General features: G+C 42.8%; 1 protein-coding gene across 1 annotated transcript in view; it reads left to right on the top strand.

The window, feature by feature from the left end:
- The window catches only part of rusc1 (RUN and SH3 domain containing 1), a gene marked incomplete at its 5' end in the record, with an annotated part of 41,662 nt that overhangs the window by 5,810 nt on the left and 14,833 nt on the right, over nt 1-21,019 (top strand). The window contains 6 exons of the mRNA XM_080739901.1: nt 1,841-1,969; nt 2,895-2,971; nt 6,068-6,242; nt 9,752-9,857; nt 10,474-10,520; nt 14,203-14,474. Of these exons, the coding sequence (XP_080596027.1) occupies nt 1,841-1,969; nt 2,895-2,971; nt 6,068-6,242; nt 9,752-9,857; nt 10,474-10,520; nt 14,203-14,474 (806 nt within the window). The remainder of the gene's footprint in view (nt 1-1,840; nt 1,970-2,894; nt 2,972-6,067; nt 6,243-9,751; nt 9,858-10,473; nt 10,521-14,202; nt 14,475-21,019) is intronic.

Genomic DNA, 21,019 nt, shown 5'->3' with positions numbered 1-21,019 from the left:
CTTGTAGATCGTCTATTTTCACTAGTTTGAGTGTTCATTCGGTATTGTTCAATCATGAACCATGAAGGTCCAACCAATCAACAGCTCCGTTCATTAATTATTCTGTTAATAATTAGTGAAACAGTGTAGTGTTGATTAGACATGGTTCACAACTGGAAAATACTAGATGTGTTTTAGTTGTATTCTTTTGCTAACGCTAACACAGACAGAGGTCATCCCCATAGCAGCTTTGCTAAGGATGTTTTTCTCCGTGAAACTTGTGTCTTTACCAATGATGTGCTACACATGAAAAAAAAAAGATTTTATTTTAGCATTTCTGTATTCATTAAAGGAGTAGTTCACTCCCAAAATGACTTTTTTTCCCCCTATTGATTACTCATGCCATGGAGATAATACTTCAATAATACTTTTTTTGTATTTGTCGCATTCCTAAGACAAAATGTGCCAAAAACCAAAAGATATTATTGAACTCAAGTCTCCATGGCGTGAGTTATCAATAGAAAAAAAAAAGTCATTTTGGGGGTGAACTACTCCTTTAAATCCTATGTCCTAGACCTAGATTCTGAAGAGAGGCCTCTCCAAGTCTATTGTGTTGTGTGTTTTTTTTTTTTTTTTTAAATTGATGTAATACTTAAACCAATTGCAAACTGTACAGAAAGTACAATTATGCAATTCGTGGTAAAATACAGTTAGAGGGGATGTCAGTAATTGGGTATTATCAGTTCGGCGGATTATTTTATATATATATATATATATATATATATATATATATATATATATATTATATATATATTATATATATATATATATATATACACAAGTTTCCGCGGGAGTTTACTGGAGAAAATCGGGACCAAACTTCCGGGTTTAACAGCAGACATACAAGCTCACGTCCCGTCGCAGATGCAACCCGTTGTGAGCTTGTAAATCGGCGCCGGAAGCTCGGTACAGATGTCTGCGCAATGCACTATGGGGCGTTGGAAACCCGTGGATATATATATATATATATATGTTACAGTATGTTCAAGAAACCAGTAAAAGTTGTCAAGGAGCACTCGTTTTGACGTTCACCACACACTAATCACCACCAGATGGCGACGTCAGCCACTGCTCTGCCATTCACCAGAGTGTATATAAGAGAGTTACGTCACGCTTTGAACTCGCCGCAGACCGGAAGTGTTTACTCTTTATTTACTAGCCTAGCCTAGCCTAGCCTAGCCTAGCCTAGCCATTAGCTCCATTGTAGTCACTTGGACAGGGCGTTTAACGTGCGCTTGCCCAGGCCTTACGGCCTGGGCATAAATATAACGATTGCATTCACCACGGCTTCGTAACTCGCGCGGCTCTCCGCCGGCCGCGCGGCCCTGGCCCGCTCTTCGCGGCCACTCGCGCCTGCGGCGCTCGGGGGCGAAGAGCAGGACCAAGGTCCGCTGGCCTTCGCGCCGCTTGGGGCTTCGTGGACCCAGGGGGGCCTCGTAACTCGTTTGGGCTTCGTGGATACAGGGGGGCTTCGGTAGCCGCTCGCAGTGTCGTGGACAATAGAGCGGCGCACCGCCTGGAGTACGTTGTTGTGGCGACCGCTTGCTCCGCCCCGTGCCGCACCACGAGTGCTCCGCGTCTCGAATGTGCTGTTTCTCTAATATACTATGACATATATATATATAGATAATCCCTTCGCACCATTGCTTATTTACAGTGATTTTGATCATCTACAGTACTACTAATATCACCAATATTTAGTTATGGCTTTTTCTGTCTGCATAGATTGAGTTATTTCTGTGTGTCAATCCTATGCGCTGCCTACTTGGTATGTTAACTCCTGTCTCGCTGTCAATCACAGCCGTCCGTAGCGTCTCATTCGCCGGCTCCGCACAGAGGGGAGGGACTTCCTGGATGGGAGAAGAAGATGTGCTGCATGGTCCTATGAGAGGTCTGATGTCCTCACACTGCCCTCTGCAGGACAAGAAAGGTAGGACAGGGGCGTGACGCAATGTGCCCTGGGTTCTGGTGGAACTCAGTGGTTCTCAAAGTGGGGGTCTTTGAGGGGGTTCCAGGGGGTCCTCAGCTAAATAATTGTTAGTTAGGAACAACCTTTACAAGCATGTCCTGTAACTCTGAGAGAATACGAATGGAACCAAATGGACCCCGTTAATTTTGTTGACTGAAACTAAAAGACTGAGACAGACTAAAGGGCTTTGCACACTGGCCCGTTGGCGTTTTTTTCCGTTTGTTAAAACTCATTGGATTTGGTGTGCAAGGCTGTGCGGAATCCTCACTGCGGATCCGAAAAGGAGTCATAAAAGGAGTCAATGAGTTTTTACCGCTTGCCAAAAGACGCACAAATCGAACTGGGTTCGATCGGGGGAAAAAAACGCACTGCCGCAGCCACTTGTCGCATGCAGGCGTGCATGCGGTCATAGAGAAAGAATCATTGGTTTCTTAAAAAAAGAAAAAGAAAAACGTCAGTTTTTTTCGTGCGAAAAATCGCGCTTGTCTGCAAAGCCCTTTAGACTAAAAGAAAATCAGATGACTAAAATAGGACTAAAACTAAATGGTGTGCTATTCAAAAGACTATGACTAAGACTAAATCAGAATTTGCTATCAAAATGAACACTGGTATGACTAAGACTAAAAGACTAATATTTAGTCGACTGTAAGTCTAGACTATAAGACTAAAACATTTCACGTGACTAAATAGGACTAAAACCAAATGTGTGTTATTCAAAAGACTATGGCTAAGACAACATCAGAATTTGTTGTCAGAGTTCCGGGGGTCTGTCCATAGTAATGCATACCACACTGGGGGGAATAAAGATGTTTGAAGACCACAGGATTGTAAGTGAAGGCGGTGCTGGTTGTTAAGTTAAACCCGTGGTTCTGTGTCCCTCCTCCAGCTCTTGTCAGTGCGGTCAGCGTGGCAGTGGAGGCCATCCTGGCCCACTTCACTTCCTCCAGGACTGTCGTACAGAAGGTAAGACTGTCTGTCTGTCTGTCTGTCTGTCTGTCTGTCTCAGGCATGTGTGCACACATAGACATCAAAGGGGGCTTGAGCCCCTGCCCTTTTATCAGTCTGTAAAAAGTGCCCTCTCCAGACCATGAATGCAGTTTTTACTATGGTGAAAGAAATGCAAATGCCCTCTTTCCATGCCGTACCTGAAGGCAGCATTCAAGAGATCTGCCTTGTCCAAACTCTCCTGAACTTGAATGCAGCATCTCGTGTTGAAAGAATTGCCCCCTCTGTGTAGAAATCAAGCTTCGAAAATAGCCGACCTCCAAGCTCACAACGTGTCGCGCTGCAACGCGTTGTGAGCTTGGAGGTCTGCTATTTTTGAGATGTTCACCAAAGGGCCCTTTTTAGAAATGTCAGCCCCTGCCTCTCTAACATTCTCTGCACGTCCCTGGTCTCTCTGTCTGTTTTTTGTCTGTCTGTCTGTCTTGTGTCTAGACAGTGCAGCTTGCGTTGCCACATGCACACAGCACTCAGCTCAAACAATTAAAAACAGACTTAGTTTCTGTCAATTACACACCCCACAAAGCCTTGAATTAGTGTTTTTTTTCTCGCCCTGATTAAAGGAGTCATCCAGACCAAAACACATATAGGGTTAAATCTGCCTTTTATCATACCCCTTTATACCTGCTTTAGTCGATTTTTTTCATAGCTGCCCGTTTTGTTAGATTTCGATGCCCCTGTTGCTAGATTTTGCGGGCCCTCTCATAACTAGCAGAGTGTATAGCCTTTATACTAGTGCGGTTATTTCTTCAGCTTCAAAGTTAGTATTTTTTTATTGGATTGTGTTTACACAACGTCCTGAGACCAACCAAACCGCTGTTTTGACCTCACAGGCACCCTTACTTGTCTAACGGCTTCTGCTCTGCACCAGAGCAGGGAGAGGAGAGGCTAGAAAGGGAGGGGAGGGAGGGGTCGGTTTGACAAGTAAGGGTGCCTGTGAGGTCAAAACAGCGGTTTGGTTGGTCTCAGGATGTTGTGTAAACACAATCCAATAAAAAAATACTAACTTTGAAGCTGAAGAAATAACCGCACTAGTATAAAGGCTATACACTCTGTTAGTTATGAGAGGGCCTGCGAAATCTAGCAACAGGGGCAGCCGAAATCTAGCAACAGGGGCAGCTATGAAAAAAATGGAATAAAGCAGGTATAAAGGGGTATGATAAAAGACAGATTTAACCCTATATGTGTTTTGGTCTGGATGACTCCTTTAAGGCGCCTGACGTGAAAGCGCAGAATACACTCTCAGCGCCTTTAGCACACAGTGTCAATACGCAGCGCTCCCATTGAAAACTATTCAAAACAAACCGCCGTGCTCAGGGGGAAAAGAAATGCCTCGGCGGACGCAGCCGGTAACACTCAGCTGAAAGTGCTATGCCATTCACAGCTCAGCGACTTCAACACTGGGCTGACGCTGCTTTGCCAGTCACGGCTCAGCAACGCTAAAGACCAGCTGAATTTGAATCCTGCGTGAAAAGTAACAATTTGGGACTTTCGTCGTAAGTCTGTGTGCAACCTTATTTAGCTTATTTATCACTATGGGAAATTCACTGTTCAAGGTTTTATAGAAAACCTAGCATTTAGTTTTTAGATGAATCTTTTGATATTAATGTTATATTATCAATTCAATTCAATAGGCTTTATTGGGATGAAATTCAGCAAATGTTGCCAAAGCACATAGTCTTTTAACAATTACTTATACCAGGGGTCTTCAACAGGGGGTCCGGGACCCATAGGGGGTCCTCAGAGTTACTACAGGGGGTCCTCCAAATCTTTGAGTGATAGAAAGCTTTTTTCTAACGTCCATATTCTGAGAACTTTAGCCATATTTTCGGCGAAAAGCTTTGCTGTAGAGGGAAAGAAGAGCAGACTAAGTGCATAGTGAAAGGTCACGTTTATTAAGTATTGACGGTTCATGTGGTTAAATATCTGAAAACACAAATTGACGTGAATCCAAAATACATGATACATGATGATTGTGCATGATGATTGTGCTGTCAAACAATGAAACTATATGGAATCTTTGAAAAGGTTGAGGGGGTCCCTGCTTCATCTCTCTCTCAACTAAGGGGTCCTTGGCCTGAAAACGTTGAAGACCCCTGACTCATAGCAATGACTTGCTACAAAACAGCAGCAGAGTGACGAGGCACTGAGATTCTACTCTGTGCTGAGCCTTGAAGAATACCTTATTTTTTTCTCTCTCTTTTTTTTTATTTGACATTTTAAGATGTAGGCTATTATGTGTGGGGGGGTTCAAGACAGCATCACTACCAGTAACTGGTAATTCGTTTAGCTTACTGTCTTGAAAGACGGTTTCATTTGCACAGGGAAGCCAAGCTGTTATTAGGACCGTGTTTGGTTAATGAAATACAAAGATCACAGGGGCGTCAATTGGGTATGGCAGGGGTATGCAACATACCCCTGCCATACCCTGGGTCCAGGGGGGAAGATAAAAGTTAGTTCTAAATGTAAATCCATGAACGTCTCTTTGTCTACCTGTGCGGGTTATTATGTTGGTAACTAAAATGCAAAATTTAACAAAATGGTCACTTTAACAAGGTATTGCTATAGTCAACTTTTTCTTGAAAAACGGATGCTAAAATAAAAATAGTTTATAAAAAATAAGCTTCATATATGTGTTTCTATTCAAAAATAACCACAAAAAGCGTAAAATAATGATAAAATAATCATTTTGGCCATTGTCAGACACTTTGTTTACATTGTTTACACCAGTCATGTTGCCATACCTTAGCTTTTTCTGAACTGACGCCACTGCAAGATCAAACGGTCTCCTTTCCTTAATTCCTAACCTCCTAATGATGTCATCATGTCCTCTCTCTCTCTCTCTCTCTCTCTCTCTCTCTCTCTCTCTCTCTCTCTCTCTCTCTCTCTCTCTCTCATGCACTTTCACCGTCTCTCTCCCATCCCTCATCCTCCACATTGCTGTCGTCCTGTCCTACTTTCTGCCCTTCCCCATCTCTCCTCTCCTCTCCTCTCCTCTCCTCTCCTCTCCTCTCCTCTCCTCTCCTCTCCTCTCCTCTCCTCTCCTCTCCCCTCTAGGCGTTGTCAGGAGACAGCAGTGTGAATCCGGCCCTGGGTCGTGTGGTGGTGCAGTGTCTGTGCCCTGCCCTGTGGGGCCTGCTGTCCGACGGCCTCAAGCCCCACCAGAGTGACCTGATCGCGGGCAGGAGGCCAAACTCAGCCTGGGGTCTGGTCCAGGCCTCCACCAAGCCCGGTAAACAAAAGCATCCATTTTTAGCCCCCGACGCTCCTCCCGACCGCTCCTAGAACAGCTGCCAACACAGCGTCCATTTTACACACACACTCCTTGTACAGGCATGTGCACACGTAGACATCAGAGGAGGCTTGAGCCCCTGCCATTTTGTCTGTAAAAAAGTGCCCTCTCCAGACAATGAATGCTTTTTTTTTTTTTTTAAGATTTGTTTTGGGGATTTTATACCTTTATTGATAGGGCAGTAGATTGACAGGAAATGGGGAGGAGACGGGGGGTGACGCGCTGCAAAGGTCGTCCGGATCGGGAATTGAACCGGCGACGCTGATAGGCATCCATGACTATGTGGCAATGCCTAAGTGGTATGCTCCCGGACCAGTAGGCCAGCGGGCATCCATGAATGTAGTTTTTATTGTGGTGAAAGAAATGAAAATGCCCCTTTCCATGCCATACCTTAAGGCAGCATTCAAGAGAATTGCCTTTTCCAAACTCTCGTGAACTTGAAAGCAGCATCTTATGTTGAAAGAATTGCCCTCTCTGTGTAGAAATCCATGCAGTACGCCACATCCCCAGTATTGACTTGTTTAGTTGGTATCAAGTACCAAAAATAGCCGAGCTTGGAGGTCTGCTATTTTCAATATTTTCACCAAAGGCCTGTTTAGAAGTGTCAGCCCCTGCCTCTCTAACATTCTCTGCACGTCCCTGCTCCTGTAGCCATCCTAGAACAGCTGCTAACAGAGCATCCATTTTACACACACTCCCATCCTAGATGGGTTGGTAACAAAGCATCCATTCTACAGACACTTGCAGATCTTAGATCAGCTGTGATCCTGGGAAGAAAGTCTCTCGTCTATTCTTTGCATTCCTCCTTTCACCATCCTTCTCGCTTATCTTTTTTTTTTATCTACAGTTTCAATTCAGGCTTTTAGCAGACACTCTTATCCATAGCGACAAGTTCAGAGTAAATGGCATCCATGTCCCCCAGGTCCTGTGTTCCACATTTACCTACAGTATAGGTTGTAATGTTGCCCATTTAGAGTTGCCTGTTTACTTTAGGCAGCTAGGTAATATACCAGTAAGACACCTAAGGGCGAAAAGCGACCTCGCCCCATCTGTCTTGGCCATCTGTCTTGGCCATATATGGATTCTGTTGTCTGACATCATACATACAATCCCCTTTATGCCCATATATGGAGATCCCTTTTATGCCCATATTATGAGTATCTGACATCACTGTGAAGTCACCTGTGATGTCACAGTGATGTGTCAGCCTTTTACGCCCATATATGAAGATCCCTGCTCTGAGGATCTGACATCACTGTGATGTCACATGTGATGTCACCGTGATGTGTGAGGGGAACCACCACTAACTGTCGGGCAAAAACCTTGTATCTCCAAGTTTAAAATGTGTATGTTTTTTCGCGAAGTAAAGCCTTGCTTCATCAGACAAGGCCGTTGCACAAAAGTAGTGAAAACAGTCGATCTATAAGCACACAACGCCTCGCGGTTGCGAGGCGTTGTGTGCTTGTAGATCGGCTGTTTTCACTAGTTTAGTTAATTTTTTTTATTATAAAAACGAACGGTTTTGGACATACAGTATAAGGTTTCCACCCGGCAACGACGATATATAGAGTAGAATTGGTCTGTAAATATAGGCCAGGGGGTGAGGTGGAGACTGAAGAGGTGAGTGCTAGGGGGTGAGGAGGAGGTTTTCAGACTGCGGTGGAAAACGAGGCGTGAGTGTGCAGTTCTGCCTTCCCTGGAGGTAAGGGGGTGCCGTGCCCTTGACTGCCCTGGTATGCCGTCACCAGTGTTCTGAACTGGAGGCAGCCAGCCACCAGAAGCCAGTATGCAGTGGTGGAAAAGTACTCACATTTATAGAAATACTCTGTTACAAGTAAAAGTCCAGAATTCAAAATGTACTTGAGTAAGTACAAATATCAAAAAGCATTGTGTATCCGCTAAAGCAATCCATAAATGGAATAGCTGTGAAAATGAATTAAAAACATGTAGCTCCATATATAAATTCAAGAGAATATACAAAAGTAATATGATACAAAAATACAGTAATATATAGAATAATAAACTGCACAAATGAATAATAAAATATATAAAAAAAAAAAAAAAAGAATAAAATTTGATAATTACAGGCCACAACCTGAGATTGTTAATAATGTAATTATTTAAATGTCATATACATATTTTTTGCTTTGTTTATATTATTATATTATATTTTGCAATAGTTTTGTTAAATAATTAATTAGAAGGGTAGGCATTATAAGCTTTAGCTTCAGCCTTCTCCTTTTCGGTCCAGCAGTCGTGTGCTGCTTTGTTTTTCTGTTTTGTTTTAACTGTTTCTGTTTTTATTATGTGAAATGTTTTGCTTTTCTGTTTTGTTTTTACAAATGGAATGTTGTTTTAAATGTAAACAATGACCGAAATAAACTTAAACTTAAACTTAAACTTAAAAGTACAAAAGTATTGGCATCAAAATATACTTAAATTACCAAAAGTAAAAGTAAAAAAAAAAAAAGCCTGTAGATCGGCTATTTTCAAATACCGTAGGTATACAATAGGGCTAACACAGGGATGCTGACAGAACCCTCGCTAAAAACCCCAGGACAAAAATACACTCATCCTAGACAGTTTGCCCTCTTGGCCCCCAAACTGTGGAATAAACTCCCTGTTAGGGTTAGAACTACTACAGACTCACTCCCTAGCTTCCGCAGTGGTCTGAAGACTCACCTCTTCAGGCCCCACCTTAGCCCATAGCACTTACTGTAGCACTCGCCTACCATCAACGACCATACATGAAAGCTAGATAGCATTTTTTTTTCTTTTTTTCTTTTTCTTTCTTTTTATTAACGGTCACAGCTTGACCGTATCTCTGTCTATAACACCTGACACTGTGGTTCCCCTGACACATCACTGTGACATCACAGGTGACATCACAGATGATCAGAGCAGGGATCTCCATGCATAAAAACAGGTGACATCACAGTGATGTCAGCTACTCAGAGCAGGGATCTCCATATATGGGCATAAAAGGGCTTCTGTGATGTCAGCTACTCGGAGCAAGGATCTCCACATATGGGCATAATAGGGATTCTGTGATGTCAGATAGTCAGAGCAGGGATCTCCATATATGGGCACAAAAGGCCAAGACAGATGGCCAAGACAAATGGCCAAGACAGATGGTGCGAGGTCGCTTTTTGCCCTTCGGCGTCTTACTGGTATAAAGCTTTTCACTAAGGGAATAGAGACAGGTACTGTAGGTCACGGACATGGATGGTTGCATCGTTCTGGATCATTTGGATGGGTTTTCACTGGACATGCTGCGAGAAACCAGCGTGCTCACATCTGTCAATGTCTCTCTCTCTCCCTCTCTCTGCCACCCCCCTTGTCTCTGTCTTTCTGTCTCATTCTCTCTCTCTCCCTCTCTCTCTCTCTCTCTCTCTCTCTCTCTCTCTCTCTCTCTCTCTCTCTCTCTCTCTCTCTCTCTCTGTCTCTAGGTCCCTCCACCCATGGTCTGTACAGTCTCCAGGTGCGCGTGGCGTCTCTCCCTCAGCTCCGGCAGAGTAAACACAGGTTCAATGCCTTCCTGCTCGGCCTCCTCAAGTACGTTCCCTCCTGCTCCTCTTCCTCCAACACACTGGGCCAGTGGTTCTCAAACTTGGACATTTGAAGGTCTTCCCTTAACTTTGACAGTGTACAAATGGAACCAAATGGACCCGTTAGGGTCCATTTGGTTCCATTTGGTACACCGTCAGAGTTACGACCTTGTAAGGGTCCATTTAGACCCCCATAAAGCAACCTAGAGAGTCCCTGAAATCCACTTTGGGCACTTTTCGACCGGCAAAGAACCGGTTTGGTTTCTTTCTCCCACCTATGGGATGAACCAGAGGTAAGCGAAAACCGAGTTGGTTCCGAACCGTAAAAGTTGGTTCCGAACGGGAACCACAAAATCGTTCGTTCCTCTGGTTCAATCATGGTTCAATCTGGTGGAAACGCAAGCCGGTTCACAAGAACGAACCAAGGTTCCAAGAAAGTTGAACGGCACTGGTTCTTGAACCAAGGTTATTTTGGTGGAAAATGCCCCTTTGAGAACTTCTGTACTAGGCTCTTTAAAGGGACATTAACACACTAAAGAGCAATAACAGCAACAATAACATTTGCAGTACTTTTTTTGTACAAATCCCCAAATCACAGATCTTTTCCATGTCTTGATTTTCAGCACCAAATCTCTGGACTTGTGGTTATCTCACCTTCAGTCCTGTAGCGGTGAGTTCCTGTGTTTACCCTAATATTTATTCTTTACACATTAATGAATACATTAATACTACTAATAAAGTTCTTCAAACAAGACACAAAATACAACATGTGTTATATAATAATAGACAATAATGGCTGTGAATGTGGTGACATCTGTACCTTTTGATGGTTTCACCACGTCTGTTACGTACTGTATGTGGTCAGGGTCATATTGGCCAAGCTTCCTGGGACGCTTAAATGGGTGAATGGATGAATTTCAAATTTTTCATTTTTTTTCTTGTTTTTTTGGTCTTCCCAGTGTCTCTTCCAGCCCCCAAAAACCCAGTTCATAACCTCTAAGTCTTGCCTTTCATTTCAGTGAGTTTCTGAATGGGCGTGTCTGAACGGTACTCTTTTGAAATCTGCCCTCAGTCTAGGTCACCTTTGGGCTCATTTCCTATTGTGCCCCCTCGAGAAGGGGGCGGTACTTTTTTGGGAGGCTATATTCTATTGAGACTATGGGGTGGGAGGGGTAAAGTGGTGCTAAAATTGGAACGATACAGAGAAGATTAGCATGGTGCCATGGTACCATGCTAATCTTCTCTGTATCGTCCCAATTTTAGCCCAAAGACAGTGCCCCGTTGCCAACAAAGGGCATTTTGGTATTGCATCTGAAATGGCTTGGGATTAGAGACAGACAGAACATGAAATTGAAATATCTGAGTGGTTGTTTGGCTAAAACCTGTATAAGACCGATTATAGACCAATATTTATTTAATATATATATATTTAAAAGCATGGTGTGGCCCCTTTAATGAAGTAAACTCATAAATAGCACCGCTCACTTCAAACTGTGTGTGATTTTTTTTATGGATGCAAGAACAACACTAACTTTGCAATATCACCATAAAAAAAATTTGAACATGTGTTGTCTATGCTGAAAATGGTGTTGTTGTTTTTTGAACAGCAGCAGTGGGACCTGTGACACAGCTATCATGTTTGAAAATGATTTGCACAGATTTGCTGATATTTACAACATCCCCCCCTGTCAGAAGGCCCATATTGATCAGTCAAACGGCACAGATGATCACTGTGAACACAGACCATTTGTTAAGACTCGCGTCATCCTTGGCGCACGAGCCAAGCCCTGCGTCTTCTTCACCAGCTGTGCTCAGCTCAGAAGATGGCAGACACGTTTGTCTTTTCAGAGGCCATTTCACAGTGGTGTAAAGTAACTAAGTACTTTTACTTAAGTACTGTACTTAAGTACAGTTTTGAGGTATTTGTACTTTACTTGAGTACCGGTATTTCCAATTTCCAATACTTCCACTTCTACTCCACTACATCTCAGATCCAAATATTGTACTTTTACTCCACTACATTTATTTGAGAACTTTAGTTACTAGTTACTTTGCAGTATACTGTACATTATACTATTATAAAACATACATAAAGCACTTTAGCCCTATTTTATACCGTGGCTATTTGAAAATAGACGATCTACAAGCTCACAACGCATCGCGGCGCGTTGTGAGCTTGTAGATCGGCTATATACTTTTTACAACACTGGCATTTCACAATAGTGGGGCTGCAGCCAGACGCTATTTGGGGGTCCTTCCTTGGCATGGAAAGGTTTTCAAACACATGTTTAAGTCAGTGGCTAGGGATGGGACGATATGAAAATGTCATGTCACGATTATTGTGTCCGAAGAAATTGCGATTTACGATATTATCATGATAATCAAAATACCTCCAACTAGTCGGAGGCCTTAGGGTTTTTTCCTGCTAATCAGTCTAAAAGCGCCACATTTTGCACAGATGTAGCCCAGGGCATGCTCTAATGATTTAGCTAGGGCGCCCGAGTCGGCGACCTTCGGGGTCGCCACAGCAGCCAAATCAAGTTGGGCTCCCATCGACTTTCTATACAGGAAAGTCGATTTTTTTCTGGGTATTTAAGTAGGATGTGAGGGGTCTAACTAGGGTTTTTTCATGATGCTGAATCCATTGCAAGCACAAAAAACAAAACACATTCCTTGGGCTACAAATGGTCCCAGAAAACGCCCACAAAACTGTGAAAAGTGATGACTCATCACTTTTAATCTCTAATTGGCTATCTTTTGGCAAACATTTGGTAGAGTGTTAAAAAAGTATTTCCAGGTCTGTTTGACCTATTATAGAGGCTTTAAGAAGTGGTACCAGATATGCAGCTCAGCAAATAAAAGGTCAATTGATCCCAGTGCATGATTGACAATTTCATGATAAATGTAAATCTCCAAAATACGATTATTGCGGTCGCCAAACGTATTTTTCCACTTGGAGACCCCCTTCTTCACTTCTGACTAGGGATGGAGCTCGTTGATTTTCTTTTTGATAATGAGCACCTTATCAATCCTGCTTATTGAGCCGGGCTTTTATCGAGCCCTGTCGAGCCCTTTACCTGTAGGTGCTCCGACGCGAGGGGCAACGAGGGTTTACAAAGTTTGGCGCGTGTTCATAAAAATTCAATGTTCAGAGCAGTCATATAAAGTTGGATATGCCAATCCTTTTATTGCACATAAAGGCAAAAAATATACAAAGATTCTTTTCCTCCAAAAAAATATTGAATGCCGCCCTGCACGGCCATGAAAACACGGTCAAAAACTGTTAGCTACCTAACTCATTGCACACCTGAGTGCAATCGGCACTTGCCGGGTATAAATGAGTTACCATGGCAACCAAATGATTGACAGATTGCCAGGCGCTACCATAGCAACCACCTGATATTGACATGATGTCATTTCTGGTATGAAGGCCAGACCATTCATTTAAAGGACAACTTTAGTTTTTTACAACAAGGGTTCATATTTTAGATTGTAATTAAAGAATATAAAAGATGAGTGTTAAATTGATTTATTTTACTTCTTTCAATTGTTTTAGAGATTCTTATTTCAGTGGTTGGGGGCATGCGTACAAGTGGCTAAATATGTAATTTTACACAGAATAAGCCCATTCCCAAGATACAACGCAACCTTTCATGGTTGGATGTGACTTATGGGGGCTAGTTACTGTAAATAGCAATAAAGAAACCGCTGGCTTATTGTGTCTAAAAATACATATTTAGTCACTTGTACGCATGCCCCCATGCGTACGCATGCCCCACATTTTAGCATGGTAAACGCGATAAAACAATAAAACAAAGAAAATGAAAACATTTTAATATAACACTCACTTTTTCTTTTCTCTAATTACAATCTAAAATATGAACCCTTGTTGTAAAAAAAACAAAGTTGTCCTTTAAATAAAGAAAACAAAATAAATACAAATGTAATGTTGGCTCCAACAAGCCCCCTATTGAGCGCTTTTTGAGCGGTGGTCACACCGTCTCCTAAACGTGGCCGTGTGTGTGGGTATCCGTCCGTGTCTGTCTGTCTGTCTGTCTGTCTGTATGTAGCCTGCAATACCTTTTCTGACCACACATGTTAAGGGAGGGGCACTGTTGTTCGGGCCAGGCCAGGCACACTCACACTCACTCACACACACACACACACACGCACGCACGCACACACACACACACACACACACACACACACACACACACACACACACGCGCAGCCTCCACCGCTCAGTTCACACAAGTGTGATTTTGATATTTTGTGGAAAGACGTTTTGACTGAGAAAAAGGTTTTAGAACCACTGGATTTTAAATGCTTGTCTCCGTGTGTCTCCTCCACAGATGTGTTGGAGACGTTCTACCATCCGTGCTCCTTCATGCGTCTCCCCTCCTGCCGGGGTCTGTTGGAGGAGGTGCTGCTGCTGCTGCAGCCCCTCAGCCTCCTCACCTTCAACCTGGACCTCCTCTTCCAGCACCACCACCACCTGGTGCAGCCGGCCAATCGCGGCCCGGAGATCCCCCGGCCCGGCCCCCCCGCCACCGCCGCCGCCGCCGCCGCCAATAGCCAGGAAGCAGGGTTCATCAGGCCATCACCACCGCGGGCGGCCAACAAAGTATGTGCTCAAGTGAAAATGTTCAAAAGTACAAAAATAATGACGAAGTACATTTTAGTCAGGAACACTCACGTCTAACTAGATTTAACCGTTTATTGTATAAATGGAATACAGTTAATCTTGGCGTTAACTACTTCGGTGCCGTATGTAAAGTGGGACCTCTTATATTGCCGTTTCACCACCAAAGGGTTAAAAAAATAGTGTGCACGCTGGTTTACGAATTCGTGCACGCTTTTCACAGCTTTCAAACAAAAAAATCTGCTTGGAAATCCATTCAGGCATTTAGGAGATAGAAGCCCTTATGTTTTCTTCAAATGTAAACAAACATGGCTGCCATGTTTGAAAGATGGGGTTGGTATGGGGGTTAAACCAGCAATTCCACGATCGCGATCATGCCTAGTACATTGTTGGAGGTCCTATTTTTTTTTTTTTTTTTTTTTTTTTTTTTAAAGTCGATAAAAGTCGATTGGCAGGGAAGGCCATAGTTAAAAAGACGATTTTATTATAGAAGTTGTTTTTTTGGCAGGGTATGAGTTAATGGGCTCTGCGTTTGGAGATGTTCCCTGCATTTTGGGCATGCTTTTCGAGCGTGCTAAGCAAAATCAGGGAACGCAATACCCCGCCATAGGGATACAATAGCAGAACAATAGCAATACATTGACATGTAACTTAGTCAAAACCACAGTATTTGAGCTTAACATCGACATGTAACTTAATCAGACAATATTTGAGCTTAGCCAGACAGATCGTGCAAAGGAGGAGGCTGGGGTGGAGGAGGCAGCTAGCAGCGAATGATTCCGAAGCTTGGGAAACCAAGCATGGGTAGAGAAAGCAAGCCGTATTTAAAGGAGCCTTCCCTACTGATTGAGAGCTTTGATTGGAGTATGGCAGTCATGTGACATAATGACCAGCAGATATAAGAATGAGGAATGAGAGCAGAGCTGACTGACAGCTTTTTTGGCATAAATCAGGGCTATTGAACACCCTTTACATTTGAGTGTTGGTTAAAATAATATTGAACCAATGGAAAGTAGTAAAAGGTGCTTGGGACAAAACCTCATAACTCCACACTTTCTGCCAAACCAGTTAACTCCACTCGATTGGCCCCCTCTTTTTTTCATAGATATGTGCTATTGAACACCCTTTACGTCTGTGTGTTGGTTAAAATAATATTGAACCAATGAAAAGTAGTAAAAAGCCCTTCGGTCAAAACCTCCACTTGTGCTCATTTTCCCGAAAATGAACATTTTGGAGTTGAGGTTTCGGCCCGACAGCATAGATATAACATATCTCTTAGCAAAATAACATGCATGCGTGTCCTGATGAAGCTGGCCGATTTGCGTGCGTGCCACCAAAACTGGGAGAAAAAATAAAAAAGTCGATGAAATAAAGTCGACAATTATTAGTGCGGTTGCCCCTGCGGGGGAAATACGCAAAGCTACATGTGAGACAGACAGCCATTCCATCCAGTCTCCGACACCCTGATATTCAGCATTGAGGGAGACAATAGACCGTTTGTCAGCCTTCTGATTGGTCCCTGAGACTCCCTGACTGGCCAACCAGAAAAAAACATTCACTTTTTGCTATCGGGGGTGGAGTTTGTGCAGTGGAGAATGTTGCTTCAGCCTTTCAAAAACTGTCCGCAGTGCGCGACACGGAGATCGGCCGGTACGGTGATAGCGACGGCAAGCGTCAAGCGATCTCGCTCATCATAACGAATAAGCTTCAACAAACTAGTTCACATGTACCTTATCAATGGTCTAAGAGTCACGATTGGGTACATATAATTTAAATGGGCAGAATTACGAAAAGCCAGCCTATTATGTGAGGAGAAACATTCTCTCTGTCCTCTTCCTAGTACCCAAGATGCAATGCGCTTCTCTTTCTATCTCTTATCCAGAGGATTAAACTAATTAAAACATTTATTTTTCGGGGGAAAACTACTGTTTTGCTATGTAATTACTGTACCTTTTTCTTCCCTTTTTATTAATATCACGTAGATGTGTTTTTTGTGGTACTTTATATAGCTGTAATGAGGCTATGAAGGGAAAAAAAATCCCATCCACTTCCACTATAAAAGAATCTGCAAAGAGGATTCTGTCCCACTGGGATTAAACAAATTAAAACATATATTTTCGGGTAAATCCCCTGTTTTGCAATGTAACTACTGTACCTTTGTCTTCCCTTTTTATTAATATCACCTAGGTGTTTTTCCTTTGGTACTTTATATAGCTGTAATGAGGCTATGAAGGAGAAAAAAATCCCATCCACTTCCACTATAAAAACAATCTGCCCAGGGTTAATGTCCCATCATAGTAACAGGGCAGAATGGGGCGGGATTTGCAAAAGGGTTTATTAGCATGTCACCCATTTCACCAACCTTACCTTATATTACAAGATGGCACCTCTCACTCTGTCTCTCATTGGTGGGTTATAGACAGTTCACAAAAGCTGCCTACCAGGGATTCTATGCTAATACAAATGTCCTCTTCATGGAAAAAAAAGAAAGAAAAATTGGTCGGCAGATTTATGACACAGTTTATTGATCAGTTACATTATTTTCAACTTTTTTAGTTTTTATTTTAATTACATTTATATATATATATATATATATATTTATACTTTTTATTGCAATTATTTCAATTCATAATTCACATTTTATGTCCATAGTTGCAATCATTTTTCTTTTTTTTTACATCTTTTTTAAACACGTGCAAAAACCCACCACCTACATAACACAATAAAAATACATGGAATAAAATTAAAATAAAATAAATTTATATTTTTAGGGGAAACATTTCAACATTTCAATACAGCAATGTAGGACGGTATTATATTTTAAAAAAGGCCACTTTGTAATTTTTACATTTCATGACTTAAAAGCAAGTACTCTGAGTATATTTCTTGTATCTATATAAATGTATCTGCAGTGGTGGACAAAGTACTCAAGGAGTGGTAGACGGGCACGTGCACACATAGACATCAAAGGGGGCTCGAGCCCCTGCCCTTGGCTTTTACCCATCTGTAAAAAGTGCCCTCTCCAGACCATGAATGGAGTTTTTACTATGGTGAAAGAAATGCAAATGCCCCTCTTTCCATGCCATACCTGAAGGCAGCATTCAAGAGAATTGCCTTGTCCAAACTCTCCTGAACTTGAATGCAGCATTTTTTAAACTGTACACTGTTACACTGTATGGTTTTTGTTGTTTTTGGGTTGTCTTGGGTGACTTGTTGTTGTCTTGTTGTTGTGGGTTGATGTTTTTGTGTGTAATAAGGCTGAGAGTGCTCCTGGCACAAGCATTTCATTGTATGTCTGTACCTGTATGGATATGCATGTGACTAATAAACCTAAACCTAAACCTAAACCTAGCATCTTATGTTGAAGGAATTGCTCTCTGTGTAGTAATCCATGCTGTTACGCCACATCTCCAGTATTGACTTGATTATGCTTAGTTTAGTAGTGTGGTATCACACACCGAAAAAGACAACCTCCAAGCTCACAATGCGTCGCAGCACGACACGTTGTGAGCTTGGAGGTTACAACAAAATATTGAAAACCCTGTTTTCAATATTTTCACCAAAAGGCCCTTTTAGAAATGTCAGCCCCTGCCTCTCCAACATTCTCTGCACGTCCCTGGTGGTAGATGCACATCCCCCTCCCTCCATGACACTGCTCTTCTCACCGTCCATCCTTCTGTCCATCTGTCTCTGTGTCTCAGAAGAGCTGGACGCCACCCTGGCGTGATGGTGTTGTGTCATTAGCCTCGCAACAGCCAGACTCTGAGTTGTCCATAGACAACACATTACGCAATGACGTAGTTACTTACTTTGACTGACAGGTCCAGTCAGTAGCCACCAGCGCATCAAAACATCATTGGCAGAACAGCAAATACATCTTTTCCAGACAGAAATTCCAAAGGTGCAAAATGTTGTTCGTTTTTAAGTTATGAGATGCCATTGATTTCAGATAAAACTTCGCTTAATGCAGCTTTTATTTGCGATTTGTGAACTCGCGTCGGACATGGGGTCCGCCATGTTTGTTTACAAAATGCGAGAGCTGTAGCAGCCGCTCGACCAATCAGGAGCGGTGTGAGGCGGGTCGCTCGAAAATGCAGCCTTTTGATTGGAAATTAGAAACCCAAGTTCTAATAAAGAGGCTTGATGGGAGGGACACCAGACCGAGAAAGGAAGCACATTGGTGATGACTTAGCTCGGGATGTCCTGCAAGGCTAGCTAGTGTGTCATAGTGGTGTGGAATCACAGGCCATTAGATCTGTACACAGCAGAGAGGAGACAAGCTGCTTTGAGTTGATCTCTCTCCATGTTCTGTGACACTATGACCTCATATCGTCACTGTCGGGTGGAAACCTTTTAGTTCAAAAAGGTTACTTTTCAGGAAATGTAAAAAAGAAAATCACACCCAATGTGAAGTGAGCGGTGGTCGTGCTTGCATAACGTCTTCAATTGGTAATTGGTGATGTAATACAGGCTACACACACACATTGCTATGGCAAAACGCTGAGGAAAAAGACTAGGATATAGGTCTAGGATGTAATTGGTGATGTAATATGGCTACACACACACACACACACACACACACACACACACACACACACACACACACACACACATATTGCTATGGCAAAACGCTGAGGAAAACACATTGCTATGGCAAAACACTGAGGAAAAGTGGCTACAGACACACGCACAGCCACTCTATGGAGTGGTTTACCACCACTCAAAAAGGATCCAGTGCAGTTATTTAGTCATCACCCCTCTCAAAACCATAGACACACTAGTTAGTTTGTCCACTACTGTTGCTGTACTTAGTCATGGCTGCCAGTTCCCACCTGATGTCGTGTGGGAGTCCTGACTGGTCCACACTGTACTGAATAACTGCTAGCTTGCATAAGGACTTCAGACTAGGACTCAGGTCTAAGATGTACAGGCGCAGGTCGCCATATCCAAAGAGGATGACACGATTTCCCACCATGCAGCACTTTGCTGTCATCCTATCCGGGCCTTTTCCCTTGGTCTCAACCATCTTCCAGGTGAGAGTCTCTGGATTGAAATTCCACAGATCATTGAAGGTCTGGTTCCGGTTGCTGCCACCAAATATGTACATCTCTCCATTGTAGGCAAAGGCTGAATGACTAAAGAGTTGACGTCGTTCTGGAAGGAGCTTTGCAGAAGGAATGCTCAGCCAGCAGTTGGTCTCTGTGTCAAACACTCTCATGGGGTAGTATTCATCCTGGCCACTCCTGCCCCCAAATACAAACATCTTTGTCCCGACGATGGTGGCAGAGTGCCATATTGAATGAGGTGGTGTTGTTCCTCTGGTGTTAATTAAAGACCAGACCATTATTGTGGTGTCCAACTTGTAGATGTCATTAGTGAATACATTGATGCATACTCCTCCATGGACAAACATGAGCTTCCCAAAGACACAGGCTGAGTGACCCCCCCTTCCCTCTGGAACAGTCCCTGACACCTTGGGCTTCAACCACCTGTGGGTGTCCACATCAAAAGCATAAAGAATGTTGCATTGTGGGAAGCCCCCCCAGATGTAAATCATATCGTATGAGTACAGCTGTGTGGTACCAGCGCCTGGAGGGAACCTCTCCGCTTCCATTTGTCACCGGGGACAACTTCCTCCAGCGTAAGGACACTGTGTTGAAGATGTACACATCAATATGTTCAATGTCATTCACACTGCTGTTCGTTTCAAAGTAGTACACCTTGGGTCCTACAGGAACGGCAGCATTAGACCAAAGTGCTGGTCCTTCCTTCTGACACACGGCCCACCACAACATTTCACAAACAGACAACGACGAATAAAAGCAGCCTCTTTAAGTCTAGTTGAATACAACTGTATTGTTCTGACACAGTACATATTGGTACAGTGGACTCCAATTACTGATGTCATGTTGAAGACATCAGTCTTATCCAATTATGGAGCCCGGCCTATGCTCAACGTATTACTAGTTAGTTAATTCAACACCTTACTTGAGTTAAAAGTGTACGAGTATTGTTGTCAAAACATACATAACCAAGCATAACGGTCATTCTATGCTATCACTTACTGTATCACTTAGTGTACGGTTTGTGTTGTAATAATAGTATTATAACTAGAAATACTGTTCCTACCAAACAGTGTGGGCTCGCATGTAACACCATGTATGGGCACAAAGATCTACCCTTTGGCTGCACCTCATTGGCTAAGGGCCCTGCCTTTGTACTGTCGAGGAGAACTTGACTGATAGATAAATAATGAAGATAACATACGTTATCTACAAATATTTTAACTGTAATTGAGGTGTAAAGAGTACAATATTTGCCTCTGAGATCAGAATCAGCTTTAACGTCACATCACAGGCATAAAGGTGACAACTAATTGTGAAATGTATTTTAGTGCAAGCTGAAAATATCTGATCTACAAGCTTATAACACATAACATCATGAGTGACCGTTGTGAGCTTGAACACCTGCTATCTTCACTACTTTCGTGCAACGATTTGGGAACATGGGGAATTAGAAAGAATGCA

This window comes from Nannobrachium achirus (assembly GCF_963921795.1).
Source record: "Nannobrachium achirus genome assembly, chromosome: 2".
Classification (NCBI taxonomy): domain Eukaryota; kingdom Metazoa; phylum Chordata; class Actinopteri; order Myctophiformes; family Myctophidae; genus Nannobrachium; species Nannobrachium achirus.
Note: the sequence above shows the minus strand (reverse complement) of the source record. Positions and strands in the feature narration are given on the sequence as shown.